The sequence below is a fragment of the Haliaeetus leucocephalus genome, unplaced genomic scaffold (assembly GCF_000737465.1).
Source record: "Haliaeetus leucocephalus isolate CR32 unplaced genomic scaffold, Haliaeetus_leucocephalus-4.0 Scaffold722, whole genome shotgun sequence".
NCBI classification, from domain to species: Eukaryota; Metazoa; Chordata; class Aves; order Accipitriformes; family Accipitridae; genus Haliaeetus; species Haliaeetus leucocephalus.
The window spans coordinates 2,113,817-2,141,093 of NW_010973158.1; the positions used below are offsets into that span (position 1 = coordinate 2,113,817).

The 27,277-nt window shown below is 38.0% G+C and overlaps 2 protein-coding genes across 2 annotated transcripts in view; one reads left to right on the plus strand and one right to left on the minus strand.

Moving 5' to 3' along the window:
- The window catches only part of CWC27 (CWC27 spliceosome-associated protein homolog (S. cerevisiae)), a 118,547-nt gene extending 101,965 nt beyond the window's left edge, over positions 1 to 16,582 (minus strand). Inside the window, exons 1-9 of the mRNA XM_010580534.1 lie at positions 16,430 to 16,582; positions 15,355 to 15,451; positions 13,926 to 14,038; positions 12,630 to 12,773; positions 11,804 to 11,902; positions 11,519 to 11,622; positions 10,359 to 10,428; positions 6,618 to 6,697; positions 2,087 to 2,120 (exon numbers count right to left, since the gene is read on the minus strand). Of these exons, the coding sequence (XP_010578836.1) occupies positions 2,087 to 2,120; positions 6,618 to 6,697; positions 10,359 to 10,428; positions 11,519 to 11,622; positions 11,804 to 11,902; positions 12,630 to 12,773; positions 13,926 to 14,038; positions 15,355 to 15,451; positions 16,430 to 16,471 (783 nt within the window). The 5' untranslated portion in view covers positions 16,472 to 16,582. The remainder of the gene's footprint in view (positions 1 to 2,086; positions 2,121 to 6,617; positions 6,698 to 10,358; positions 10,429 to 11,518; positions 11,623 to 11,803; positions 11,903 to 12,629; positions 12,774 to 13,925; positions 14,039 to 15,354; positions 15,452 to 16,429) is intronic.
- Positions 16,583 to 16,816: 234 nt separating this feature from the next.
- Positions 16,817 to 26,417, plus strand: SREK1IP1 (SREK1-interacting protein 1). The gene is made up of 6 exons (XM_010580533.1): positions 16,817 to 16,892; positions 19,412 to 19,459; positions 20,883 to 21,023; positions 23,127 to 23,205; positions 24,585 to 24,775; positions 25,935 to 26,417. Exons 1-5 carry the CDS (start codon positions 16,880 to 16,882, stop codon positions 24,772 to 24,774), a joined length of 471 nt encoding a protein of 156 aa, XP_010578835.1. The 5' UTR covers positions 16,817 to 16,879; the 3' UTR covers position 24,775; positions 25,935 to 26,417.
- The last annotated feature ends 860 nt before the right edge of the window (positions 26,418 to 27,277 follow it).

A 27,277-nucleotide genomic window follows, 5' to 3' on the forward strand; every position in this document is an offset into this window, starting at 1 on the left:
GTCTTCTCCTTCAGTCCCTCCTGTTTCATTAACACCATCTGACCTCGTATCTTTTAAACTCTTGTTTTTCTAAAGTCTCATTACCAATTAAAAGATTTAACACATTTCCACCCAGAGCAGGCTACATGACAACTCAGGAGGGAAGCAGATGCTCAGTTGGATGATGGTGTTCCCCTAGTGACACAGAAATGCAAAAATGCCTGCCTGGAAGCTATACTAGTTTTTGTTGTTAGCTGGGTGGAATTGCTCTATTCTTCTCTTTGCTCTGAAAATAAAAATGTAATGAAAAATTTTGTGTCAGAATGACTAATGGCTACTGTATGTAATACGATTTAGCCATCTGGGAAGATTATTGAATTGGGTGGTGGATATCAAGGTCTATCTATCCATAGTACTACACGAAACTGTTCAGTAACTAACTGAAAAATAGGGAGAGAAAAAGAAGTTATGCAGAAAGGGGAAATGGAGAAATGTCACTGGTGGGAAAAAAAATTTTCAGTCTTGTGAACACATTTCATATAATGTTTTCATTAGTGACTTAGGCACAAAAAGGCGTTTAACAAATAGCGATGAGGTATTGTTAATACAAAGGATGACTCTCAAAGCATGAAATCTATGACCTTGAGAACTGCAGTAAGAGAAACAAGATGATATTTAATAGCATGAACAGCAACATCAGACACTCAGGGAATAATAACAAGAGTTTCTCTCACACGCTAGGGACTTGTTATTTGGGGGAGGTAGGGAGATTTGGAAGAATTACTTGCTCATAGGATGGCTATAAAACTACTGACGTGTTGCAGCCGTGTAAATGCGAAAGTGATCCTGTGATGCGTTAACTGAAATAAATCCAAGAGAGATGATAAAATACTAGTACCACTTTACAAGGCCCAGGTAACTTCCTGAAATGCTAGATTCTAGGTAAGATCTTTCCATGAAATGAAATCTAAGGAGACCACCTGAAGGAGGAAAAAAAGCCTTCCGATTTCCTACTTCATTACATTATTATAACAGCATTCATATTAACTAGGCTGAAAAATAAAAATTTAAATAAATATACCTAACATGTCCCTGTTCTATAGTCCCTGAATCCAGTTCACTTAACAACGGGTTATTTGAACATCTGAAGAATTATTAATTAAATACCATTCTCAGAACCTTTTTAACACCCAAATGCTTCTGCACAGCATGAATTACAAAGGAGAAGAGTCCAAGAACAGGAACTTATACTATGCTTTGTGGAAAAAACTACAAGAAACAGGGTGGAAGCAGAATTTTCTTTTTTTAGGCACAGGAATGGCATAGATTGTGCCTTTCCTTCACTTCCACAGTGCATCAACTAACCATGCAGTACCTGTGCATGGTAGATAGGTATGGAAAACAGTACTTTTCAGGATTCACTTTGAGGAATGGGAGATTACATTCCTAGTTAAATATTACATCCTTGTCTCAACAGCAACTCAGAGGGGTACCCCCATGACCTATGGCTGGAGGCAAAGACTTACTTCAGCTAGCATCCTTACTCTGCACCATGTATGACAATCTCCTTGTAATTAAAGTAGCATACATGTTTGGTTGAATTTATTGCTTGGTTATTCGGATTTTCTGTCATTCATAGGTGTCAGTCTTCATCAATACAATTTAACTGATAAATATTCACTGGAATTTTGTTTCCTTGAATAAATCTTTCCAACAGGACTCTCAATCATATACAGATTTCCCCTCACACATTGGAGATATACCATTATTTATGACAAACTTAAATTTTTAGCAGCAATTTCCACGCTTTTATTAATGGTTTGTCACTCTGTGGTACGTAACCTCCCATATACCTAATCTACTGACCGAAATATCTGGTAAGCAGTTTTTATGAAATGCAGTAGGTAGTATGCAGCAGTAATTCCACCCTACTGTGAATGTTCACAATGGCCAAACCTTAGAGCTCTGAAAGGGCATCCAGCCTTTTTCTGGAAATCTGACTTGAGCTAGTTTTCAAAAACCTCTAAAGAAGCATTTGCTCCCCTAAGAAAATCTGATTCATACACAGTAAAAACCAGAGACTTATTTGTAAAAAAAAGTTACTTACCTCACTCAAATCCCTTTCTTCACTTGCTGCTTCACTGAAAGAAGAAAAATAATCATAACTACTTTGAAGTACCAGAAGACATTTAAAATACTGTTTAAAAAACCTAGGTCTTAAATAAAAAAAATTTCTTTGGTTAGCTACTTGAAATTTTGGTCAACCTAGTCATTTATATCATACTCACATTTATCTTAAAAGTATCAATTAATAGTATTTTCTATCATTTGACTGTCATAATCCTTTCTAATTAGAAATGTTTAAAAACACAGGATAAAACCACAGACTTTCATACAATAGATAAATTCTAACCATATCTTGAACTATCCAGACAAAACACTAATGTATTGTGGTGGTGCACCTCCTTCCCTCTCTGGGCCCATCTATGAATTCAGGGAGTCTCGCTAGGCCTTAGCATAAGTGTAATGAGTTGGGCAGTTAAGCATCCCTTGAACGTACCAGGAACTCTTGCAGGGAGCTGCACTGACTGTACCAAGGACTCCTGTTGCCTGGCAGAGGCTGGGGACAGGAGTAGGCATTATTCGTCATTTCCTGACAGCCTTGGAACATTATCTCAGTCCTCTCCTGACAGCCTTGGAACATCCCATCTCTAAATCTTAAGTCATTCTCTGACAGCCTTGAAGCCTTCCTTATCTGAATTGCAGCTCATGTGAAACGGTACCAGTGCTACTGGAATCCCAGTAATTTGCTGATGACTAAAGCCAATCATCTCACGAACCTATAAAGAGCAGTACTAGGTGAGACCCTCTGAGCTCTCCTGGACCACAGCAGGCTGCGACTAGCATCTCCCTCTTAGTGGGACACCTCTCAGAGCTCACAAACTCTTCAGTTTGCAAAATCAGAGCTCTGTCACCAAAAGCTGACAGGACCTGGGCTGATACCCTTCGCTCCTTGAGGCTCGACCCTTTGCCTGTTGAGAAAGATGCCAAACCATGTGACAAGAATATTTTCACTGAACTCAAGGAAAATTTTTAACAGGTATACCTCTTTCAGTTTCTTATGCATATCTCTTAGTGTCTTTGTGCATGTGTGTGTGTACCAACCTGAATATTCTATAGCAGGTAGATTAACCTATACATAAGTCACTGCCATGAATTTTATTAAACTGTGAATGAATCTCAGGCTGCTATTATACTCATAATCCCTCTAGACATAAACCGTTGCCCAAGTCTGGGACTAGGAGTTGATCCAGCTGCACCTAGACTCCGCAGGAGTTTAGAAAGCAAGGGGGTCTTCTCTGAACCTCGTGACTCAACAGGAGGGTCTCCCCTACCTTTTTACACTCCTGAGCTCTATACAAATCACAAGGAATCAAATCTAACTTGATCTTCCTTTGTATGTTTCTCTTTTACCCTATTGTGTCTTCGGTCTCTGTATACATAATCTTAGTTTGATTCTAACTTAATTTTCCTTTATACGTTTCATCCATGTGTTAAGTAATGGAGTGAACCTTGTCATCGAATTCTGTGAAGTCATGCTTTTATAAATTCCTATTAAATCATTTTTGCTAATACCCTTGAAGGTGATTCTTTAGGCAGTCCAAACCACTCCATCTCGCGACATGTATACAGTTAAAAGAAAAAAAATGAACAAAACTCACTTAAGATGGACATTTTTGATCTCATATATCAAACAATTTCTAGCTTTTCATTGCAAATAGTGTATATTTTGCAAAGTCTTCTTTATATAGGCATGTTCGACATGCACTATACTGATAACTAAGATTAACATAAAAATTTTCAGTTGTTATACAGCTACAGTTTAGTGCATTAAAAAAATCAATCTATTTGACTATACTAAGGCTAACATATCCATTGTTAATTGTCACTAACTAATAATAAAGACCCTTGAAAATTTTTACATCCCACAATCTAAAAAAGAAGTTATGTTAGAGAAACAAAGCAAGGAATATTAAAGGAGTTCCCAAAGTCAAGGCTTTGAGGTGCGCTCTAAGCCATCAATAAGTAATCAAGGTCATCAAAGAGACTGTAAATTTGTCAGAATCAAGAACATTAATTCAGTTTAAAAAATTAATCCAGAAAACTCCATGTGGAAGTACTCCTTAATAGAAGATTATAATTACAACAAACACATCTACAAGTATTGAAGAAAATATTCAAAATGCATCCAGGTCTCTAATTCTGATGTCAGTCCTGAACAAGTAGAAGCCACAGTAAGAGGTAAAATGACCTACCTGGGATTTTGACATGGCTATAAAGGGAACTGCCTTACCAACATCTGGGAGTGTTTTAAAGGGGCTACATGTGGTCATGGATGATCTCTCTGATATATTTGGAGTCACACAGAATCTCTAACCAAAGGTTTTTAAGGAAACTAAGTAGTCCTGGGGTGATGGGAAAGTCCATGCAGGAATGAATAAATGGTTAAAAGACAGGAAACAAAAGTCAGAAGCAAACAATCACTTCTTGCAATGGAGGAAGATCACTAGTGTATATCCACAGTAGTCTGTGTTGGGGCTTAAGCTCTTCAGTGAGCTCAGTAACAAAACAGAGCCAGGTCACTGAGTTTTTTGATACTGCTAAGTTACTCAGGATAGTAAAGCCAAGAGCACATTGAAGAATTGCAGAAGGACCTGAATGATGAGACAATAAAATGATACATGCAATCTGAAGCAGATGAAGGAAAGCTATGCACATGAGGAAAGAGTCCTATATACAGAACAAGGAGCTCTCAGCTGACCATCATTAATCATGATGTGTCTCTCAGAACTCTGTAGTGGGACCACTGCTGTTTAGTATCTTTATAAATGACATAAACAGTGGGATTGAGTGTACCCTCTGCAAATTTGCACATGACACCAAGCTGAGTGGTTCAGTAGACATGCCTGAGGGACAGAATGACATCCAGAGTCAGAATGTCCTGGACAAGATGGAGAAGTGGGCCCATGTGAACCTCAGATGGTTCAACAAGACCAAGTGCAAGGTCCTGCACCTGGGTCAGGGCAACCCCTGTTATCAATACAGGCTGGGGGATGAAGAGATTGAGGGCAGCCCTGTGTAGAAGGACTTCGGGGTGCTGGTGGATGAAAAGCTGGAAATGAGCTGGCAATGTGCGCTTGCAGTCCAAAAAGCCAACCGTATCCTGGGCTGCAACAAAAAAAGGGTGACCAGCAGGTCAAGGGAGGTGATTCTGCCCCTCTACTCCACTTTGTAGACCCCACCTGGAGTACTGCATCCAGCTCTGGAGTCCTCAGTACAGGAAGGACATGGACCTGCTGAAGCGGGTCCAGAGGAGGGCCACAAAAATGATCAGAGGGCTGGAACACCTCTCCTGTGAGAAAAGGCTGAGAGCGTTGGGGTTGTTCAGCCTGGAGAAGAGAAGGCTCCAGGGAGACCTTATTGCGGCCTTTCAGTACTAAAAGGGGTCTTATAAGAAGGATGGGGACAGACTGTTTAGTAGGGCCTGTAGCAATAGGACAAGGGGTAATGGTTTTAAACTAAAAGAGGGTAGATTCAGATTAGATATGAGAAAGAAATTTTTTACAGTGAGGGTGGTGAAACACTGGAACAGGTTGCCCAGAGAGGTGGTAGATACCCCATCCCTGGAAACACTCAAGGTCAGGTTGGACGGGGCTCTCAGCAACCTGATCTAGCTGACATTTGTGCTCATTACAGGGGGTTTGGACTAGATGACCTTTAAAGGTCCCTTCCAACCCAAACCATTCTATGATTCTATGGTAAGCAAATTCTTGGAGTTGATACATTGTGATGGAATTGTCTCAGCTCAATACTCAACAGTGGTTAAAAAAGCAAATCAGGTATTAAGTATTAAATAGAGATGAAAACAGAGATCATCTTTATGCACGCTTACAGATTTATGATTCACCTAATTTTTAATATGTTGTTTAGATTTGGGGGATAAAAAATAAAATATATTTTAGAACAGAACCAGGGTTGGGAAAAGCAACAAGAATAACCACAGGTACAGAACAACTTCTCTGTGAGGAAAAGTTGAGTAGGCTTTAAAAGTTTAGGCTAGAAAAGAGATGGCTTAAGAAGGGATTGTAGTAAAGAGAGGTATAAAGGGACTGACTGCTCACTGTCTCTTCCCGTGTTAAGAGAATTTATCAAATGATGCCAGTGGCAGCCAGGTTCAGAACAAAAAGGGGAGGTACTTCTTCCTACAGCAGACAGGAGGGTGTGAATATAAACAATATTAAAAGAGATTGAATAAGTACTTTGACAAGAGCTCTATTAAGGATTACTACACAGGTGAATCACATCAAACTCTGACAGTCCCCTGTGCTGAAAGTAGATGGAGGCTGAGAGACTGCTCAGGTAAACATGCTTGCCCTGCTTTTATTCTTTGCTAGGCATCCACTGGTGGCGAATGTTGGTGACAGCGTAGTGGGTTAGAGGAACATTTGGTCTTATCCAGCATTACCATTCTTAATTTCTTAAAGAGTAACAGACGAACAATGAGTATACATGATGCTAATCAGGTCTAACATCCTGAAAATAAATCTGTCCTGGAAATTAGAAAATCACATCTCAACCTTTTGACAGCAGGAACTGAGCTTAGATGTGGATCATCCTTCAGTAGATCATGACTACTTTTACTTTTTCCCTTCATGCTCTGTAAAAAAAAAAAAAAGAAAGAAAAAAAGGTATTATAAATTTCAGTGTTTAAGAGAACAGACAGTGAAAAAGGATATTGGTAAGAAAAAGATAATTTGTTTGTTGTTAGCTTTAGCCTAATCAGTAAGCATAAACACCTTTAATAGCAGAAGAACAGAGAAGGCGTTCCAGAAAGAAGAGCATCAAACTGACCTCATGGATTTAAAAAGTAGTTTTGCAATAGCAATGCACTTAATCTTAGAGAGAAACAAAAAAATAAAAAAAGAGATTGCTTAATCATCACAATCATTGCACATCATAAGGGTACATAATCTAGCATATATATACTTAAGTGTATGAAGATATAAGAACTTGACTTCCCAACAATGGCATATGACAACACAAAAGAACTACCAAATACAAAGCAGTACTTATCAATTAGTACAACACCAATTAGACCACTAGGGAAAAAAAGAAATTAACAACGTGCAATACAGCATGCAGGAATCATCTACTGAAGCAAGCAATCAAATTAATCTAAGAACACGTAAGATCTTCAGGTAGAAAGACTGCAGTAAGAAAGCATTCCCCATGCTAATCCAAAAAGTACACTTAAATTTCAGACTGAAATCAGACTGAAAATCTGTTACAGAAAGTCTGTAATTGTGAGCTGAATATCTCCATTTCAGCCGCATTTTATAATCCTTTCAGGAAGACAGTAGTTGTGTGCATAATAAAAACTTACTCATTCAAACACAACTTCGATTTTTTATTATGTAGAAAAAAACCCTAACACATTCAGCATGAAAAATCACCTCCTTCAACAAGTAATTTGTGCGTGTGTATGTGTTCAAGAGTTAGATGAAACATAAGACAAGTGCTTATCACCTTTGTAAACTACTCCGAATAAGTACATACAATTAAATGAGCAGTATGGACACTGAAAGCTTCAGTTTAATCAACAAGCAGTGAGGGCCCCACTGTCAGGTGCCAGAGTGCACTAATAGTCTTAGTGGCCTTGAGGAGTTTTACCTGGAGCTCCTCTGCCCATGAGCACCATTTCAGCTCAGGCCTGAGAAAATCCACTCACTGCCTGAGCTATGTCAGAGGTGTACCTGTGCCTAACCCTGTCTTCTGGATGGGCCTGTTGGACCCACACTGTAGACTTGTCTCCAGCTCTGTCTCCTGTCCCATCTCTTGGTCCTCCTGACTGGACCCTCTGGATGGGGACCTTGGTCTTGGTTACTGCGTACTGTGTCCAGGACCCCTTTACCAGCAATCAAGTCTGCCTGCTGTATCCAGACCCTGTGGCATTGTGCCCCTGTTGGCGAGTGTACTGCCTGTGCTGGAATCACTCCTGCCTCCTCACTCGTCTTCCCTCATTCAGCCATTCTGCTCTTGCCATTCCTTGACATAAAATTCCCTAATCCTGTGATCTCTGCCTTCTATAACCTCCTGGGGCACACAAATTTTCTTTCTAAGATTCATACTCTCTATAATACAATCATTTAGAGACTCTCTTGATACAGAAGACACAATTTGACCTGTAACATTTAAAAGACACCAATGGCCCTAATCCCTTGTTTAATCTCTTTTTGAAAGGATTTATACTTCTCACTTTAATCATGTTCACAACTTAAATTCCAAGAGGGAAAAATAGTTTTCTTTGTGTATTTATTTGCTCATTTATCTTGTGTCTCAACTTCCATATTGTAAGAAACAGGGAATAATCATTCTCATCTCTCCCTCCCTCTCACCCTTTTTTTTAATTTTAAAGTTACCATGATCCATATCCCCAGTTATCCTTCTTGCCCTTCTTTGTACAGTCTCAGGAACTAGAGCCTGGTGATGCATTGCAGCAAACGCAAAATATATTCCCTCACTTAGACTAAGTGTAGTGCAGGTTGAACAAGTCCAAAGTAGAAAATTGTTCATAATGGGGAAGATGGAGAAAAGACCTGGGGAGGCATTCTTAAATTTAGAACTTACTTGGTTAATATGATGTGACTAAGACAAGAATTTTTATTTTTCACATGTAAACATGAAACCATTAAATACCACAAAAATTTCATCCTGATACACGGTGTTTTCATTTATTGTTTAGATAATTTTATCCTCAACCTCTCTGCACTAAAAATTAATAGAAAATATTCCCTTTTCCCAGATCCATTAGAGGATTCCTCAGTTACTTGCAGACTTTCCTCTCAACCTCAGTCCTTAAAAGTATACCCTTCTCACATTGAAACAAGCAAGACTTACTGCATCTAGCAACTAAAAAAAGTTCACAGGAGGATTCTGAATTTGTAGACGTCAAAGAATCCCATTATTAACTTTGTCCTTCAATTTTTCATATTGAAAACAGAGAATGAAAGTTGGTGTTGAAGTTCACATACTTCAATGTAAAATTATGTCCAGAACTATAGAGATACTGATCTAGACCTATTAGAAACAAGCAGTGAATTTTGGAAAAAAAGGTTTCTTTCTGTTGTAAAGAATGAATAGAAATTCTTCATAAACTGTTGGTTATTTTCCCAGCTACAGCTAGTCCAGAATTTAGTCAGGACAAATATGAGAATGAGAGTTTAACACCGAGTTGAAGACAGCATGACGACACTGAAACTGGGCTTGTCATGAAAGAGGTGTTCTACTTAGATAATTTTAAACTGAAAAGCAAGTATTTGGCATGAAAGGGAAGAACATCAAAGCAACTGAGTTAAATGCCAGACATATACCAAGAGCAGAACTGTGGATGAGCATGTTAAGGTAAACAAGTATAGTGAGTCTGACTGGTGAGATGAAACAAGAAAGAAAAATAGTTAAAAATACAGTTGCGATAGACCTCTACTATCATCCTGACTGATACCATCTCACTGTAATATTCATTATTTACTGTTGTTTTTTTGTATGTTAACTAAATCCTGAGGACTAAGGACCATTTTTTCACTGACGTGATATAGGATTCAGCACCAAGTGGTGTGATCATTAACTGAAGCAGGTAGGTACCCAAACCGTATAAAGAAGTAAAAAAGCCTGGGGCTCTAAAGAAGTAATTTGGGCAGCAGTAGAAATGAGAATGACAACTTGATAAAGAAATTTTTAAACTAACCTTATTTAAGTGGCCAAGTCAGGTAAGGAAATGCGACTACCTAGGCAACCCTAGTTCTATGAATGTGGAGAATTCACAACAGTGCAATATTTAATTATGATGATACACTATTTTCCCCACAATAACCCTGCTTCATTTTGCACACAGAATGGATGTACATAAGAAAATGGAGCTAAGAATGCACTGGCAACAAACAAGTTGATCTATTTCAAACCTCAACTCTTTTACCACCAGATCACACTCTTATAATTAAGGAGGTGAAGAAGAATAAAGTACTTATCATCTCCATGAATTTTAAACAGCAGACATAGATCTACACTATGAAATATGAAACTTTAAGTTTATGGAAATCTAAAATGCGCAGTAACTGAAGGCACCTTCAAAGCTAGAAAAGTTAAAAACCTCTGGTTTTTTCAACACATTAAAATAGAATCATAAAAACAAGTAATTTCTAGAATTATTGTTCAAAGCTCAGAACATAAGGACAAGATCAAGAACTTTAAAGCTTTTCACAAACATGCAAAAAAGGTGATTTTAAGTTGAAAAGGAAAATGGGGATGGTTTGGTAGAGTACCTGGCTAACTCTACTGACTTCCTCCTCTTCTTCTTCAGCTTCTTCCCCAAAGGAAAGCAGGTTAAAATTTCTTTAAGAGAGAAAACACATTGTCTAGCAAAACTTTAAATACTGTCTTATTAACATTCCATAAACTGTAAACATATTACTTTCATACTGCATGTGATTTTTTTTAAAAACTTTTTGTCCTGCTAAATGTACCAATTTCAAACAACTACAACATGTTGTTTCGCAATAAACCACGAATATTTAGAGAAGCATGCTCTATTCTATTCCTGAGACAAAATAATCAGGATAGCTAAGCATCACTTAGAAAATAGTAAGACTGAACTTCAGAAATTCTGCCTTGTTAGTTAGTACTTTCACAGACTGTGAAATGCCGACAGGTCTGAAAACAGAGCAGTTGCGATTTTTCAGTTGGGTGTTTTTTTTTCCCAACAGAGCCACACTCAAGTAGCAAACAAAATTTTGAAGATATGATGGCTCAGAAAGGCATCAAATGCATACATTCATAGAATGTAATTAAAAGAAATTATGATCATTAATTTTTTTCATTTTTTTTTTTATTAATTTTTTACAGTATGTTGGAATCAGTCAGTCACAACATGTTGTATTTCTGTCCAGCAGAACTGGCAGCATACACACACTCTAGATTTCCTATTACTTCTCATTGCATGTTTATGACTACCAAATTTCATTCACAGAAACCGAAGTTTCCCATGTCAAAATGCCTGCTTTTTAAGAAGTATTTTAGAAGGAGAGAAGTGGTAGCTGACATGTTCAGAAAAACTCAAACAACTGAGCTATGACCTAGTTAACTAGTACATACTCACTTCAGTGTCATCCCAGTCGCAAAGGAATGACTGCACATTCTTGACCATGGGAAAGGCTTAAGCTACCTTTTACCTTTCTTTTGCAAGAAACTATCAGCATGCATGAAACAGTTACAGCTCAGCTGAGGCACAGTAACCACTTCAGTCAGAGCAACTAGATTTCTATGATCTCTTCAGAAACAGGGAAGTAGATTTTGCTAAGATTAGGGAACATTCCTGTGTGCATTTTGGTAAAGCCTTGTATTTCAAAAGCAGAAATACAAAATTACCAAGCTGCAAATTAAAGGTGAAAGAAAATTAACCACCACTTAAGTTGCATATATTTACTTTGTGCCTTTTACTTTGGACTTCTTAGCTTCTTCTTCTGGCTTGTCCTTCTTCAGCTTTCTACTCGGTCTTGGAACAATGTCATCAAAAGGATTAAACAAAACCTGTCAAAAAAGTAGTATTTTAGACACATCTTTAGTAATTATTATGTTATAATTAAATGATTCAATACTTTAAAACAATATATAAAAAGACATGCCAAGTTTTCACACTAGAATACAGTCTTCTGAACAATATGAAGAAAAGAATTTTAAAATTTCAAATTCCAAAGCAGAACATACTTACCTCACTGCTTCTTATTTTGTGTGGACTGAGAGGTCTCTCTTCCTTGTCTACTTCTACTTCAGCCAGGCGCAACATGTTATATATTGTATCCCCTGTAACCTGTCAAATTTATAAAAAAGGTTTGAAAGTCCTTGCCTATAATTTAATTATTCCGCAAAATGTAAGGCAATTATCATGTAAAGAATTTTGAAAATACAAATGATACAGGAAACAGTGTAAGCCTGTAAGACTTCTAAAAGACAGCAAGTACAATGCACAAAGGTTTGTTTTTTTTAAATTTAACAGCAAAAGTTGGAAGAATACATATAGCTAAACCTGCATTTTTGAGAGTGTATGCAGGGAAAGATGTCAAATTCTTACTGTGAGCTGTGAAACAGGAAAATAAAAGACACTGTGAAATAAAAAACATAGTTGGTTTTTCTTTCAAGTAAATCATGAGAGTGGTAAATTCATCTAACTTTTTTCATTTTCCTGACGCTTCTTGGGTATTAAGAATTTACAAACAGTATTTTCTAAAATGTCACTAGTATTACATGAACTGATTAATAAGAGCCATAATAACATTAGTAAGGTTATTCAAAGGAAGCGTGACATGAAAATATAATTTAGAATAATAACAACAACAAAGTATATAATTATGGGAACAACCCATGGAAACATTTTTACCGGACATGGGAAACAAAGATAATGGAGACAGCTTAGAAAGCACTGAAATATATTTTAAATGTACATAGTAGCGAACAACACTAAAGCAGCCTTGGAAGACAAAGAAACTTATAGTAGCTTCTGTCAAACGCAAACTGGGACCCTAATCCATGTAGCTGACCTTTCCAAAGATTGTGTGCTTGTTATTAAGTTCATCTGCACGACCCAACGTAAAGAAAAATTGACTTCCGTTATCATGGGGCCCAGCATTTGCCATAGCAACAAGTCCTCTTCGATTAAATCGCAATCGTGAGTGGAACTCATCCTGGCAAGACAGAAGAGAAAAGAACACGATTTAAGTATACAACTATTTTTTCCACTTCTTTAGCTATGGCTTATTTATATCAATATGCACCCACAGAAAATACGCTGTTAATTTCAGACAGTAATAAAACCAAAGCCTTTTGAAACTTAATGCCACAATTGTATTTAAAACCTTATGTTTTCAGCAGAAAAGATTATTTTTAGTCAATGTTTTTTCTTCTTAGTGCCTATAATAATGAAAACAAGTGAACAATCTTCTTTCAAAAGAAACCATAAACACATAAAAACCAACCATAGAAAGACACATGATTTAATAACTCTAAGTTCTGTCTTATTAACGTTCTCTTTTTCCAATCGTTGCCTAATAATCAATTGCTATTCACTATTTTTGTTGGAATTTATTATCCCCTCAATATTAACAAAATCCAAGGCATTTCTGAAAGTAACTGCGTTTCATATATTTCTTGTAAAACTATCACTCTTGTTAACCCCTGTTTTTAGGGGAAAAATCCTAATTCACGTAAAATAATTGGAAGCTCAACAACAGGTTGTAATATAACAGTATTGCAAAAACTCATAGGAAGAACATTTTCTGGACCACAAGACGACAGAATAGGACTACTTTCAAAGCAAGGTGAAAGCGATGAGTATGTTAATACCATGGCAGTATCACAATTCTAAACACTGTAACATTGAGATACCACTAATCTTAAGCAGCAATGCTACTATAGTACTGGTAATATTTGTTTTGTTCTCTGCTCAGGTACCAATCCCTATGAACACATATACAACATTCAGAGACCTTAGCTAAATGAGATACAATATGCGTAAACAATGTACATTTCTGCATCCGATTTTGCCACATATCAACACAACACCTACTCTTCACTCTTCCCCTCCCCTATTTTTCCTTGTGAAGTTCATGCTAGTAAAGTTATACACTTATCATGATATCAGAACAGCTAGATTTAAGAACTCTCAATTCAAAAAGGCACATTCAAAAATACTGAAGCAACATGTGAAAGCAATTACTGTACATGTATTAATGTTGCATTTCTAATATAAGGTTTGTTTTCTCAAAACCTAACATGGTAGTAAGTACAACTGATAAAGAATAACCCAAAATTAATGCATAAGATATACAGATATGTACCTTGAAGGGGGCTCCATAGATTGAATCTCCACCTGATCCAGTACCAGTGGGATCACCTCCCTGCACTATAAAGCCAGGCACTACTCTGTGAAATATTGTGTTACTGTAATAATCTAAAAAAAAAAAAAAAAAAAAAAAAAAAGAGAGAGAGAGAGAGAGAGAGAGAGAATATTAAATACATGTAAGTGGTCTCAAAATCAAACTTTTATCTAGATATGCAGAGATGTCGAGACTGAAGTTCCAGAAAGCAAGTACTGTAATTGGATTCTATTATTTCCACTGGGTTCGCTCCTCTACAGCTCAGTGTGACTGCATCTCAGCTACAAAGTATTGTTGATGATATTTATGAAAAGAAACATGGTGTCCTATGCTTCTGTTGCAAAAGACACTGCACATCCCCAACAAGATGATTTTGATGAATTATTTTCTTTTCAGCTTTTAAGTTTTATCACTGGAATGATACTGCCAACGTACATCAATTGAAAAGGAGAGCTAAAACTACTGGACTGTCCCAGCCAACATCTCACATACATCGTTAGCCATTTCCATACACCAAATGATTATCATTTTCACTCACCAGCATGGAACACAGGTGTCACCCCTTCCAACACCTACACTGTACCCAAACTGATCATTTTCACAGAATGAAATATGTGGTACATTTTGCTCCCCAAGATATCTTCTTTACCATTTACCATTGCAATTTACCATTGCAAAAAATATCCACATCTCCACATTAGGTATAAGAACACGGAACAGCCTGGATCCATGCTGGAGGCACAAATCCTAGACGTCTATTTTTCCTTAACAGAGGATGGCTAAAAGAACTCTTAACCACTCTATAAATGCATAAATGGGATAATAGCAGCAGCTAGAAAACACAAAAAGGCACCAGGTCCTTCACAAATTCTTGTTACAGTTTTCCTCAATCGGGAGCTTCTCATTCTGGTACCCACTACCTCAGTGAAGAATGTTACAGAGCTTCCATCAACAAAAAACTACAGCAAATGAAACATTAGAAGCACTCATGATAAAAAATGAAAAGGTAGTAAAGATGGTGATATGGAAATGAGAATTCTGGAGGATGTCCAATATTGCATCATTGCCATTTCATAAATACGTTAAAGAAGTAGTTATACTTAGTAGAGACTTGCTGAAAATAAGCCTTCCCAAACTTCTAACATACAACTTTTCAGTAATACTACATCATCTGCTACATTTGAGAAAACGACAAAAAAAATTTCTTTTTTACCACCAAGTTCCTTCATAACCTTGAAAAATATTGTCTGAGAGTTAATATTTTCTAAATACAAAAACATTCATTAATACATTAAAGTTAAATCATAGTTATGACCTCTATTTTACAAAAAATGGCATAAAGATTGCATATGAAATGATTTCAACAACTCCTCTCCCATTCAGTCATTACCTTCCATACAAAGCTGGATGAAATTTCGACATGCTTTTGGTGCTTCTTTTGACCATAATTCTATATCTATATCTCCTGCTGTTGTTCTCAGCAAAACCTATAAAAATATAGTTAAACACACCATTAGTTTTATTGTAACTTAGTCACTGATCAAAGAATATCATTGCTGAGTTAAAAAAATACTTCTGAATTCATTATATTAGTGACAGTAGTAGACATTCAAACATGCCAGGCAGCTACTGTTAGTTCTAGACAGTATTGCTAGAACTTAAGATACAGTTCTGAAGTGATACGTATAATAAGGCTTCAAGGCCAGTGATCTGGTACCTGACACATGACAGAAACTTATATACCCTTTATCACTTCCATAATGAAACAACACGGGAAGAATAAAAATAAGTTATGCCATAAATCTCCAAAGGCATATACCACTCCTACAAGTAATACCACTAAATTCAGTGAGAGATCACAATAAAATTTAGAACCTAAGATATAGTCAAGAATAGAGCAAATGAAATTAAACTCTCCAAGGACTGCTCTGCGTTATGTATCCACGCAGCACACGTCGTGCCTTGACTCAGGTAACGTCTTTAAGGGCTACATCACCCCAAACTGACTTCAACCAAACCAGCACCACACGACGGAGCCCGCCCCCGCCACCGCCACCACACACACGCAGCGCGTATCTTCCTCCCCGGTCCCCCCCAGCCGCCTGCAACATACCATTTCTCCACACACCTCCCCAGTTCAAAAGCAGCCGCAGTGCACACACCCCACCCCACCCCCCCGCAGAGTGCGCAGCCCCCTCACGCCGATGCCCCCGCGGCCTCCCCAGCCGCGCTCCCCACGCACAGCGCGCGCCCTCCGCGCCTACAAAGCCCCTACGGAACACACGGAGTTTCCACACCCGCACTCACACACACCCCCACACCCCCCCGAGGAGCGCAACCCCTCTCAGCAAGCAGCCCCCCGCCCCCACAGCAGGCGCAGCCCCCTCGCCCACGCCGCAGTACAGCTCCCCTCCACCCGACGGCCTGGCCTGCCCACCGCGGCCCCTGCCCCCGGCGAGCCTCACCTTGCCGTTGGTGGGGGGCTCCTGGATGTAGATGTTGCTCATGGTCGGGAAAGGAGCGTCCCAGCAGGCGATCAACCGCCCGGGCTCGATGCTCTAGCTACCCTTCCTCTCTACCGCTTCCTACCGCCCCGAGCGTCCCGCCATCTTGGGCGCCACCATGAAGCCCAGGGAGGTGGGGAAGAGGCTGCGCAGGCCAGGAGGAAGGACGAAGGGATGAGTCCCCGGTCGGAGTCTCTACGGGAGTCGCTGAGGAAGCAAGTTTTTTCAGAAAGACGTGGAGGCTTCCCCAGACAGCTGCAGTCCTTCCCCGTGTCTCCCGCCCGCTACTGAGGCCCCCCGTCCTCACTGTGAGTGGTACGGTCCGAGAGTGCGCCGAGAAAAGCCTTCCGGCGGGGAGAGGTGCCGCTGCAGGCCCGGGCCGGGCAGGCGAGGACGGCGGCGGGAGGTGCCATGGCTCTGCCGGGTGAGGGGCTCCCGGCCGGGTCTGCGGGGAGAGAAGGGGCAACAGCCGGCTGTCCCCAGGGCTGGCATGTTGGGAAGGGGAAATAAGTGGCAGCGGGTTGATGGAAATATTCGGTGGCGGCGGGGGGGGCGCGCGACCGCGCGTCGCCGTGGGAGTTTCCACAGAGGCGCGTCGAGCTGAGGCCGCGGGGGCTGCCGGCGGAGCGACGCTGCTCCGGTCAGGTCTGCGCAGCCGGTTTTTAACCCGGCTGGCGTGGGGGCAGCGGGAGGGAGATGGCCGGGGGGGTGGGGGGGTGTCAGGCCGGCCGTTGATGAGCGCAGCCATGCAGTCGCTTCCCCCTAGGCCTGCGGGGCCTCTCCCCAGCGTTTCGGAGAGCCATGACCAAGTGCTAGGTTCCTACCGTCTGCTAGTATCGCCCGCCTTCTTTAAAGTTCGATCCAGGGAATGGTTGTTGTCAGGCTCGGTTTTCGTCCTCAGCTTTTGTTCTGGATTAACGTTTGTGTCCCACGAGATCATTGTTCAAATAGACCCGTTGAGAGCGATGGTGAGACAGGGCAGGCAGAAACGCTTGTGCTCTTTGCAAGGTATTTAGATCTGTGTTAGCCAAACCTGCAGCCGTTGCTTCCTAATTTTTTCTTCATCCTGAGGCATGAGGAGTTTGGTTGGAGCACAGCTGAACAAACTTGAGCTCTGGTAAGCTTCTTCTCTTAAGAAAAGAGAACACCGTAACAAGCTTGTTCCCATTCTAAAAGGGGGTCTTGAGGAAGACATCTCACATCTGCATTCAAAGATTCCTGAAGCTTTTTTTTGCAACCTTGTGCTCCACTGAATTAATGAGGTCCTTAGTGATGGTTGCTGCTGTGTTGGTTGTTAATTTTCTTGAGGATTAATACCGGGGAAGAAGAGGGTGAGAAAAGGAAGTTTCTACTGATTTGTTTGCTTTTAATCATCTAGTCTAAAACTTTCTTTCTAACATTATTATTTAAAGCCAAAAATAGTAATAAAATTTCAGTCTCAGGAGTTTGGTGGGACTATTTCGTGACAATGTTCTTGTCATCTGCTGGGTATTGCTATTGGAAATCCCAACAAATGGCACCCGCAGGTGTTGTCCCATGAGCGGGATTTGGCATCCGGTGTGCCATGCGCCAATCTTGCACACAAAGCCGAGATACCTGTTTATTTCATGTCTGCGCAGAGGTGGGTGCCAGGTGGTAACTCCACAAAGCTGGCACACAACACCAAAGAACTACAACGTTATTTATTCTGTTACACGAGTGGTAAAAACCCACCTAAATTTACATTCGTTTGTTAGCAGCCACCCTCTCATCTGCTATTGGCTGGTTATATTTAAATTAGCCTCGCTTGCTATGTAGATTAGCATGCAGGTGGGGGGGGCAAATTCTTCCAGCCAGGAATTGAGTCGGTGGCCAGGATCTCCCCCTGCCACCTTTACCTTTCCCCTAGTTTGTGCTGCTTTGGCAATCATCCGGCCTTTGGCCCATTCTGGGGCAGGATGTTCCCTTTTATGAGTCTTTAGTTCCCTCTGTTATTCTGAGTAGAATTTTCTGAAGACAGTACTTGTCTCAGTAAATCAAATTCTAATCAAAAAAATCAAATTAACTGTGGGCTCAGATGGGAAAATCACACCCTTTCTATACTTAAAATTTGCACTGTTCTGGTCTTCCTTCCTGCATATCATCTGTGGACTTTTCTGTTATGCTCTTCACTTTACTCCACGTTTGCTTTCTTGCACCCATTAATTCTTTGTATTTGATGCCATGTTGCCTGGATTCAGAATAATTTAAGAATTTGTTTAGCTGCCTTTTTTTTTTTTTTTTTTTTTTTTTTTTTTTTTTTTAAATTTTTTTTTTTTTTTTTTTTTTGTTTTTTTTTTTTTTTTTTTTTTTTTTTTTTTTTTTTTTTTTTTTTTTTTTTTTTTTTTTTTTTTTTTTTTTTTTAGAAATTGCTTCTATCTGTCTTTTGTGGTATATCTTTTTCTTTAATCTGCTTTTAATTGTCTTTTTAAGACAGTTCCTGTAATTAAAATGTAAATTGCTTCAGAGTTTCCAGTGCATGTCTGTCAACATCCGTGCACTGTTAGAATTTATAAGTACATTTGTAGTGCACAGTTATGGATCACTGGAATGTCACATAGCTATTACCGTGTTCATACTGTAACTAAACAAATACATAAGCTTTCAGAGAAGTGGAATAATTATTAAAATCATAATGGAAAGGTCATAATAAATCAAGTGAGGATTTGGCAATAAGTTACATGAAATGAAATGTTCTGTAGCAGTTTATACTAGCCAAATTTGTTCTGATAGATTACTGTACAGAAGAGTGACCTTAGAAATGCACTGGTTTGCCTTTTTTTAAGTTTTTTTAAGAGATCTTAGTGTACTTAATACTCTGAAGAGCAATCAGTCCTGTTGGTGCATTGACATTATCAAACCAGATTTAAAAGAAACTTGAGAGTTCTGTTTACGAACACCTAATAGTGAAATGTTCTCTTTCAGGTGGAAATAAGGATAACATCAGAGCAGGATGTAAGAAGTGCGGCTACCGTAAGTCTGTAGTAAGCAATATGAAATTACAGTGTTTTCTTCAATTTATGATGTTGGAACAGCCTTTTGAGGAGGGGGCGGAGGGGAAACAAAAAAAGGGTGTGCTCACTTGTTGCCCAGACATTTGTCAGTTTAAATTACCGTAATTTTATTTATTTATTTCCTATTCATTTTCTGGCTCTGCATACCTATTGCTGCTTTTGAAAACCCTTGGGTTTCACTGAAGAAAAAGAAGTATGCTGTTGTGTTCATATATACTACATTTGCAATGCAGTTACTTGAGAAACTTTGAATTGAAAGCATGGGTTTTGCTATCTACTGAGATTAGCATTTGTGCTGCTTCTGAGTCTCACTGCAAGCTTAGGCAGGCAATTCAGACCAAGTTAAGTCCACTCTGCTTTTAAAGGAGAAATCATTTAAAATCTATATGATCTTATTAATCACTAACTCTTATTTTTAAAACAGCGGAGGGGTGGACAGTGTTTTGCAGTGAATTGTGTTGAACTTTTAACAGTGATTTAATCTATTTTTTTAATTAGCTTTATGTGGGTTGAAGGGGAAAAAAGCTTGCTTCGTTCTTTCACTGTAGACTTAGTCTCCAACAAATTTTGTCAATGAATTGCTTTGTGTATCTGTTCTTCCAAAGGAACATGGATATCAATATAGATTTAGTGCTTCATTTCTACATGCAGTAAGTATCAGAAGCTTTCTGGAAGAGAAGGAAACTTGTAGTCAAATCACACAACCTATATTTATGTTCCTAAATTTTCTGTCTTCAAGATACAGGTATTTTGTTACGAAGAACATAAGTTTATTTTAATTGCTACTTGAATTCCTGTGTCTTTAGCTTAGTTTCTTCCAAACCATATCTTCAATTTGTTTTGTTTCTCTTTTTTATTTCAGTAGGTGTATCCAGGACAAGATTTCTAACTTTGATCATGATTATTGAGGTGTAACTTAGAAAACTAAAAATACTAGTCAAGTAGTAGTTTAGTCAGTATTATGTACTGGTTGTTAAAGATTGTCTCACAAGCAAATAGGATTCTTTGTTTCACTAGAGGGAGACAAAAAAGAGCAATATAACACACTTGCTGTAGTTTTTAAAATATTTCACTGCATGCTTTTAGGTAATTTCTTCAGGAAGGATCTCAGACCCTTAAAAAATAAAAAGTAAAGGTTGGACAAAATCTTTAACAGAAATAAGAGAGAGGTTGTAAAGCACTATTAAATAGAATAACATTGCACAACCTCTCAAAATTCTTTGAAGCTTGTTCAAAGTAAGCCTTCTCCCTTGTCGTTCACAGATTGCAGCTTAACCTTTTTTCACTTCTCAAAACTGAGTAATACTAAAATAGATGTTCTTTAGTTTCTGGTATTTTTTGGTAAATTAAAATTTTTCTTTCTGAATGTTTGTTTTGTTCAGCTGGTCATCTGACATTTGAATGTCGAAACTTCCTCCGAGTAGATCCTCAAAGAGATATTGTTTTAGATGTTAGCAGCACTAGCAGTGAAGACAGTGAGGAAGAAGAACTACAGAGATTGCAAGCTTTGCGTGAAAAAAAGAGTAAGGTGGTTTTTTTGTTTTTTTTTTCTTAAAGAGCAAATTGGGTAACAGTCTTCTGAAGTACTGGAACTCTCATTTTATCCTTTTTGATAACTACTCTTAGTTCTTTTAGCCTGTGCTTTAAAAATATGTCTTTTATTTCATGTGTTCAGACTTCAGAGATTTGATACAGCCATGTCTTCTTTTTTTATTATTATTAATTCCTGTCATTGGAAATTAGTAATGTACCCATTTGGAACATCTCAAAAAGGGCCCCTAAATACAAAAGATTATAAGACTGTTACTAAGAAGCTGCTTAGGAGAAAATGACATGGATGTTCTGAGTTAATCTTCTGATTATGGCATGTAGTTTAAACATCTTAAAGTTGACAGTAACTCTCAAAACTAATGACAAATACAACAGCGGAATTTCTCTCCAGTTTCTAAGTAGTGTTTTGACTGAAACAGCTAGTGAATTGAATTTAAACATTCATATTTGGAGAAGTACTGTTCTCTGTTTGGAAGGTCTGAGCTTCAACTGTTTGTCAGAGAGAAAATAGGTGGATTATTTAGCAGATACTCGAGTTCATTTGAGACTCCAAAGAGGCTGTTCCCCTAAGTAAGAAGGGGACGTTGTTCTACCGTAGCATGTTTTAAATGAATGAATATTCTTCCCTTCTGCCCCTTGAAACATCATGTTTTCTTCTGTTGCTCTCACATTCCAGACTTGACATTCAGTTCCTGCTAAAGATGCTATTTAGGAAGGAGAAGGGATAGATAGAACCCTGTAATTTGCTGGAATACTTCAAAAGAAATGGATAGTTTGCTTGTCAGGAGTGCTGAATTGGTACTGCAACAGTCCTTTCTTGGAACAAGTCTCTTTGGAAAAACTTTTTCCCACTTATTATGTACTTCTGAATGTAAGGGTTTTTTTTCTGCCCTAAACTGATTGAAGATGGGTATCTGCAGGAAAAACAGCTCTTTAGTTGGTCTTGTAATATCCCTGTTTATTATGTTCTTTTTCAAACTGTGGCTGCTATAGGTAAGGAGATATGTATCTTTAACTGTCAATAATCTAGGCAGGATTTTGCCATTTTCAAGTGGCCTCATCTTCTCAAGATTTTTGCAGTGTTTGCACTTAGATTCTTTACTGTTTTCTTAAAACAATACTGAGTGCTTGTTTGCACATTCTTGTTCATGTTTTTTAATTGCCCCAAAAGTAATTTGCTTTTTGTAACTCATATTGAATTCTTTCAAATTTCACTCCAGAACATACAGACCAGTAATTTCTATTTGTGGTAGCAAATGAATAACTGCACTAGCATGCAGACCCTATGGCAAGTTATTTGTATGACAGAAGTAAGGTGAAATGCTCAAAATTAGCTACCTGTTTTAAGGATAAATTGTAAAGTCAGTATTTTCCTGTTAGCTGATATTGTAATGTGTATTTATGTAGTGGATTTGCTTTTGAGAGAATTCAAATACTTTTTGAACTGGTGTAGAAAAGCCTATGGTCAGAAATTTCATCCAGTGTGATAACAATATTGCTTATAAGTGAAATGTGAAGGTATTATACAATATTATACAGTGTTAGGGCAGGAAACAAACATGACCAGATGAGGGGTGACTCTTCTGCCAATTTTTGTAGACAGTGTATTGACAGTAACTCAAATTTATCTTAGTTATGCCATAGCTATTTGTGAAGTGTGAAATGAGGATGTGTGAATATAATTCATGTAAGCCTGAGGCAATATTCTCTTTTTTTGTACATTCTAGTTAAATAACCTGTTTTCAGACTTGGGCAAGTCTTTTAAAATACAGGATATGAAAACCTGAAGCTGATGTAAAAATACTGGAAAAGTCACAACTTTTTGCTATGTTTTATGGGCCTTCCTTCATTCTTAGTGGTTAGATCAAAGTCATTAGAATGTAAGTTGTATAAAAAGTTCTGTTGCTGTGCAAAATATTTCTGAAATTGCTATACTAGACCAGAATTTGGAGGAAGGAAAAGAAAAACTTTTAACAAGAATTTTGTGGTAACTTTACATTGCTATTGAAGCCACTCTTATAATGCTGATCTTAATTCAGACAAGTGTTTTGTAAACTGTAACTTTTTATCCATAGATCTAAATGAGGAGGAAGAAAAAAAGAAACAAAAAAGAAAAAGCAAAGAAAAAAACAGATTAAAGAGACCAAGGAAAAGGTAACTCTATCACACACCTGTTTTAATTTCAAACCAGAACTTTAGAAATATTCCTGATGTTTGGTTTTTTTCTCAGAAAACATTGCTTCTTTTGATGCAAGTTTATTTGCAAGTACATCTTTTGTTTGAAAAGCTTCCTGTTTTCCAGTGAGAACTTGTTTGTTCTTTGGCTAATGGTAAAGCCGCAGGCTTTCTGCTGCAGAGCTAGGACCATGGAAGTCTAGAAAGTTCTAGCAAGCTAGAGGTCTGCAGGTCTGAGAAAGCAATAGTCCGTCTGACTATCCAACACTAGGCAAGATGTGGTGGGAAAAGAACAAGAAGTCAGAAGGATTATGGGCTTGGTCCCTGTCATGGTTTCAGCCCAGCCATGCAGCCACTCACTCACTCCTCCTGCCCCTGTCTGGTGGGATGGGGAGAAGAATCAAAGGAGAAAAGAAAAAAGAAAAAAGAAAAAAACCCAAAAACAAACAAACAAAAAAAAACCAAACCAAAAACCCAAACCTAAAAAATGGAACCTCAAGGGCTGAGATAAGGACAATTTACTGGGACAACACAAAAAGAGAAGTTACAACAACAATGGTACTAATAAAAGAGTATACAAAACGAGTGATGCACAGTGCAACTGCTCACCACCCAGAACCCTACTTGGAGTATTGGCATTTTCCCCCTTCCTTGTTCACATAGTGTAGCTCTAACTTACACTTATGAAGACAGTAGAAGAGAGTCAGTCTGTTGGCTATAGTCTTTACATGCAAGTAATTAATAGTTAATCGTGTAAACAGTAGCACAAAACTGTGCTCTTGAGTATAATTATCGTGACTTTTCTTTTATTGTCATCTCAATTCTTATATGTATGTAATCACTCATCACTGCTGGTTAGACACCAATATTACCAGCTGCAAGAGCATCCAAATTTGTCATACCTGTTTCTCTTGGATTTTTGCATGAGAGAAACACATTAAGATTTGTCTGAAGGCATTACTGTAGTATTGTTATTTATCATGTGATATTTTAAAAGCTGGAAGCTCTAAGTTACTGTCATACTTCCACTTTTCTGTTGGTCTGTACTCTCAGTCTTTTTCTTATTGAAGGTTGAAAAACACACAACTTGCCTATTCCATTGTTAATTAAACTGTATTATAAACATACTGCTTTTCTGGCACGGTAGTCTTAATTAGAAAAGTTGTCATTCAGTTGAACATGCAGACTGAGACATCATAAGCTTTCCAGTGGACACTACTTTACAAATTCTACACCAAATTCGATTTGTGACGTTATATAAATACTGAAATTAAAAAACGCACATTATCCTTGTGGCATTTTCCTTTTTTAATTACATATCAATCTCTATCTCTCTGTTTTTGTTTTTTTCTTTCTAGATCTTCCTCATCAAGTGCAGCTGAAGAGGATAGGCCAAAGTCAAAAAAACAAAAAGCACACAAAAAAGAAAGGCAAAAGGAAAAAAAGAATAAGTCTAAGAAAGGAAAACATCATAAAAAGGAGAAAAAGAAGAGACGAAAGGAAAAACGTTCATCTTCTGATAGTTCAGACAGTTCTAGTAGCGACTGAGGTGCTGGTGTATTTTTGTGTTCACTTCTGCAGAGAATGTGATTTTCCTTTCAAATCAAATTTATTTATGCTTTGCAATGCTGTTGTTTTAAAATGAGATGTATATTTTTAAGAAATTGATTTGCAAATATCAGTGCTTCAAATTATTAAATGGATCTTTTGGGAAAAGATCTGCTCTTCTATTTCAAGTTTATTAGTACTAAACCATGCAAGTTTAACTAGATCTTCGCTCTTATTCTTAGTTCAGTAGTGATTAGTTGTGTTTGGAATCCTTTACACTAGGATATGGTAAACATCAGTTTGCAAGTCTTTGTGCAGAAAGATTTGGACTTACATATGCTTAATGTCAGAATGGTTAAATCAAATTTGGAAATTCAAGTGAGATTTTCTATTATATTATCCTTTAAATAAATGTATGTTTTGCATAACATTTTCTACTTACATACATTAGTCAGTAAGTGTAAATATGAAATAGTTCGGGTCCAGAGAAGGGAAAGAATGGGCAATGAGAAGCTAAAAGAGATTGCTCCTTCAAAATTATCTTCTAAAATTGATTTAGTCGTAGACTGTGAAACACAATTACACAATTTTTCAAAGTCCTTTCTTTTTATTTAGGTTTTGTTCTTTTACGGTTATGGCCATTTCATCTTTGATAGATGTAAAGTGCTACTTCCTAACACTGGATGACTGTCCAGCAAGATTGTTTACAAAGGTCTAGGAACCATGTTAATACAGTATGTGGTGATTAATACCTACATGAACCGAAATAGGAAATTCAAAGACTGACAGTTGACAAGAATTGTGAAACCTCCATTCATTCTAATAAAACTCCCATTGAAAAGTTAAAAAACAAGCAAACAAACCTCTTGTGGAATGTAAGCAATCTATCATGAAGTCGGTAGCAAAATTTACCACTTGCTATTGGGAGCAATGTTAAGCATGTCAAAATTTTATAACTGGATTCTGGTGTATCCAATTCATATCTTGTAACGTGGTAGTGTACAGGTTCAAGACAGACTGATACTTTTGAGTTGAGCAGATTTTAGATATCTAATCCTACCCCAGAAATGCCTAAACCTCAAAGTGCCTATGTTTACAGCTTCTTAAAAATGCTCTTCATGCCTGCAGTTTTTTGGTTTGTTTGTTTGTTTTTTTCTTAGACACAGAATGCTTCCACCTGAGCAGCTTGGCATACAGCTGCACTCTAAGTCTCATGGGAGTCAAAATATGAGGAGGAGCAACACCTTCTTCACAATAATCTCCAGTGCCTATGTTTCCTACAGTGGGTTAGAGCATTGAGTCAGTATGAAGTATTTTATGGTATTTCGCTGGTTACTGCTATTTGGCCTGAAAGTGAGATCCCTAGATCTAACTCTGTCTTTCAGACTTTTATGTTTCACACCCAGTACCCTTATTGTTGGGCAATTTGTGCTGTAGATGCTGTGCTAGGGAACATTAAAAGATCAAAATACTCATGGAAGCCACACAGCAAAGAGAAGTAATCTGTAACTTTCTATGTAGGTCTCTCAGTAGAGGATGGCAAGAGTCCTTGCATCTGCTGGCTTTGGTCCAATCTAATTTTTCAGGTCATATATCACGATTTCTTGGATGGGCTTGGATAATACACCTAAGAGAGACCGGACCTCTTACTATGCACAGGTATCAGCTAATTATAAGGAACACTTCTTTAATCAGTACTAATTTAACAGATTTTGCCCCCCTGTTCACTGTAGACTCCTTACTGTTGCTGTGGCTGTTAGAGCTTATTTTTGACTGGGTTATTTCTCTAAGCCAGTCATTCTGTAGGGAGCAACAGGAGAGTTGTGGGCTAATTAAGCCAGTACTGTTGCTGAAGGAAATATTTAATCAAGCCACTGCTTCAGACACAAATCACTGTGATTTTTTTTTTTTCCCCTAAAATGTTCCTTACTTAATGAGATTGGAAGGATTATTAGAGTTAGGGGAATTCAGAATTCGTATGTAATTCTCCCATGGTCTTCTCATGATCTCGCTATGCCCCAGGGATGCCAATTCTGGGGAATGGGAGTTTGTACCTTATTGGTTTCTTGATTTTTGAAAGGTTCATCTGAAGACAAGGAACTGAAGGGAAATTTTACTGAGCTTTCTGTACCAGAATGGCTGAAGAGTTTATTAAACAACCCTTACTAGAGTTAGTATATCTCTATGCATAAGTATAATTTATCCATCAAACTATATTTAATGACAAATTAGAGAACAGGTAGATGCTTAAAGTTCAGAAAATCAACTGGTATGTTGGTAGTGTTCCTTATACTTTTGTGTAGTTTCAAATAACCATTTTAGATTCTAGTTCTAATTGTTGAAATCAAAAGATTACCTGTCTAAATGATGGTGCAGTTACCTTCCATGTGGCATTACAGCAGCTATTTGTGATAGTTACAATGGTATTTTGTAGAAGAGTGTAAGGCATGAATTTCAGTGTTTGTGTTTTGCCACTTGTACTAGCGTATATAGATTTTCATAC

Bases quoted from the DNA above. Each gene is read 5' to 3' on its own strand.
- SREK1IP1 (XM_010580533.1), top strand. The intron at 19,460-20,882 runs GTAAGTCTGTAG...TGTTTTGTTCAG, and splicing joins ATGTAAGAAGTGCGGCTACC to CTGGTCATCTGACATTTGAA. The intron at 21,024-23,126 runs GTAAGGTGGTTT...TTTTATCCATAG, and splicing joins AGCTTTGCGTGAAAAAAAGA to ATCTAAATGAGGAGGAAGAA.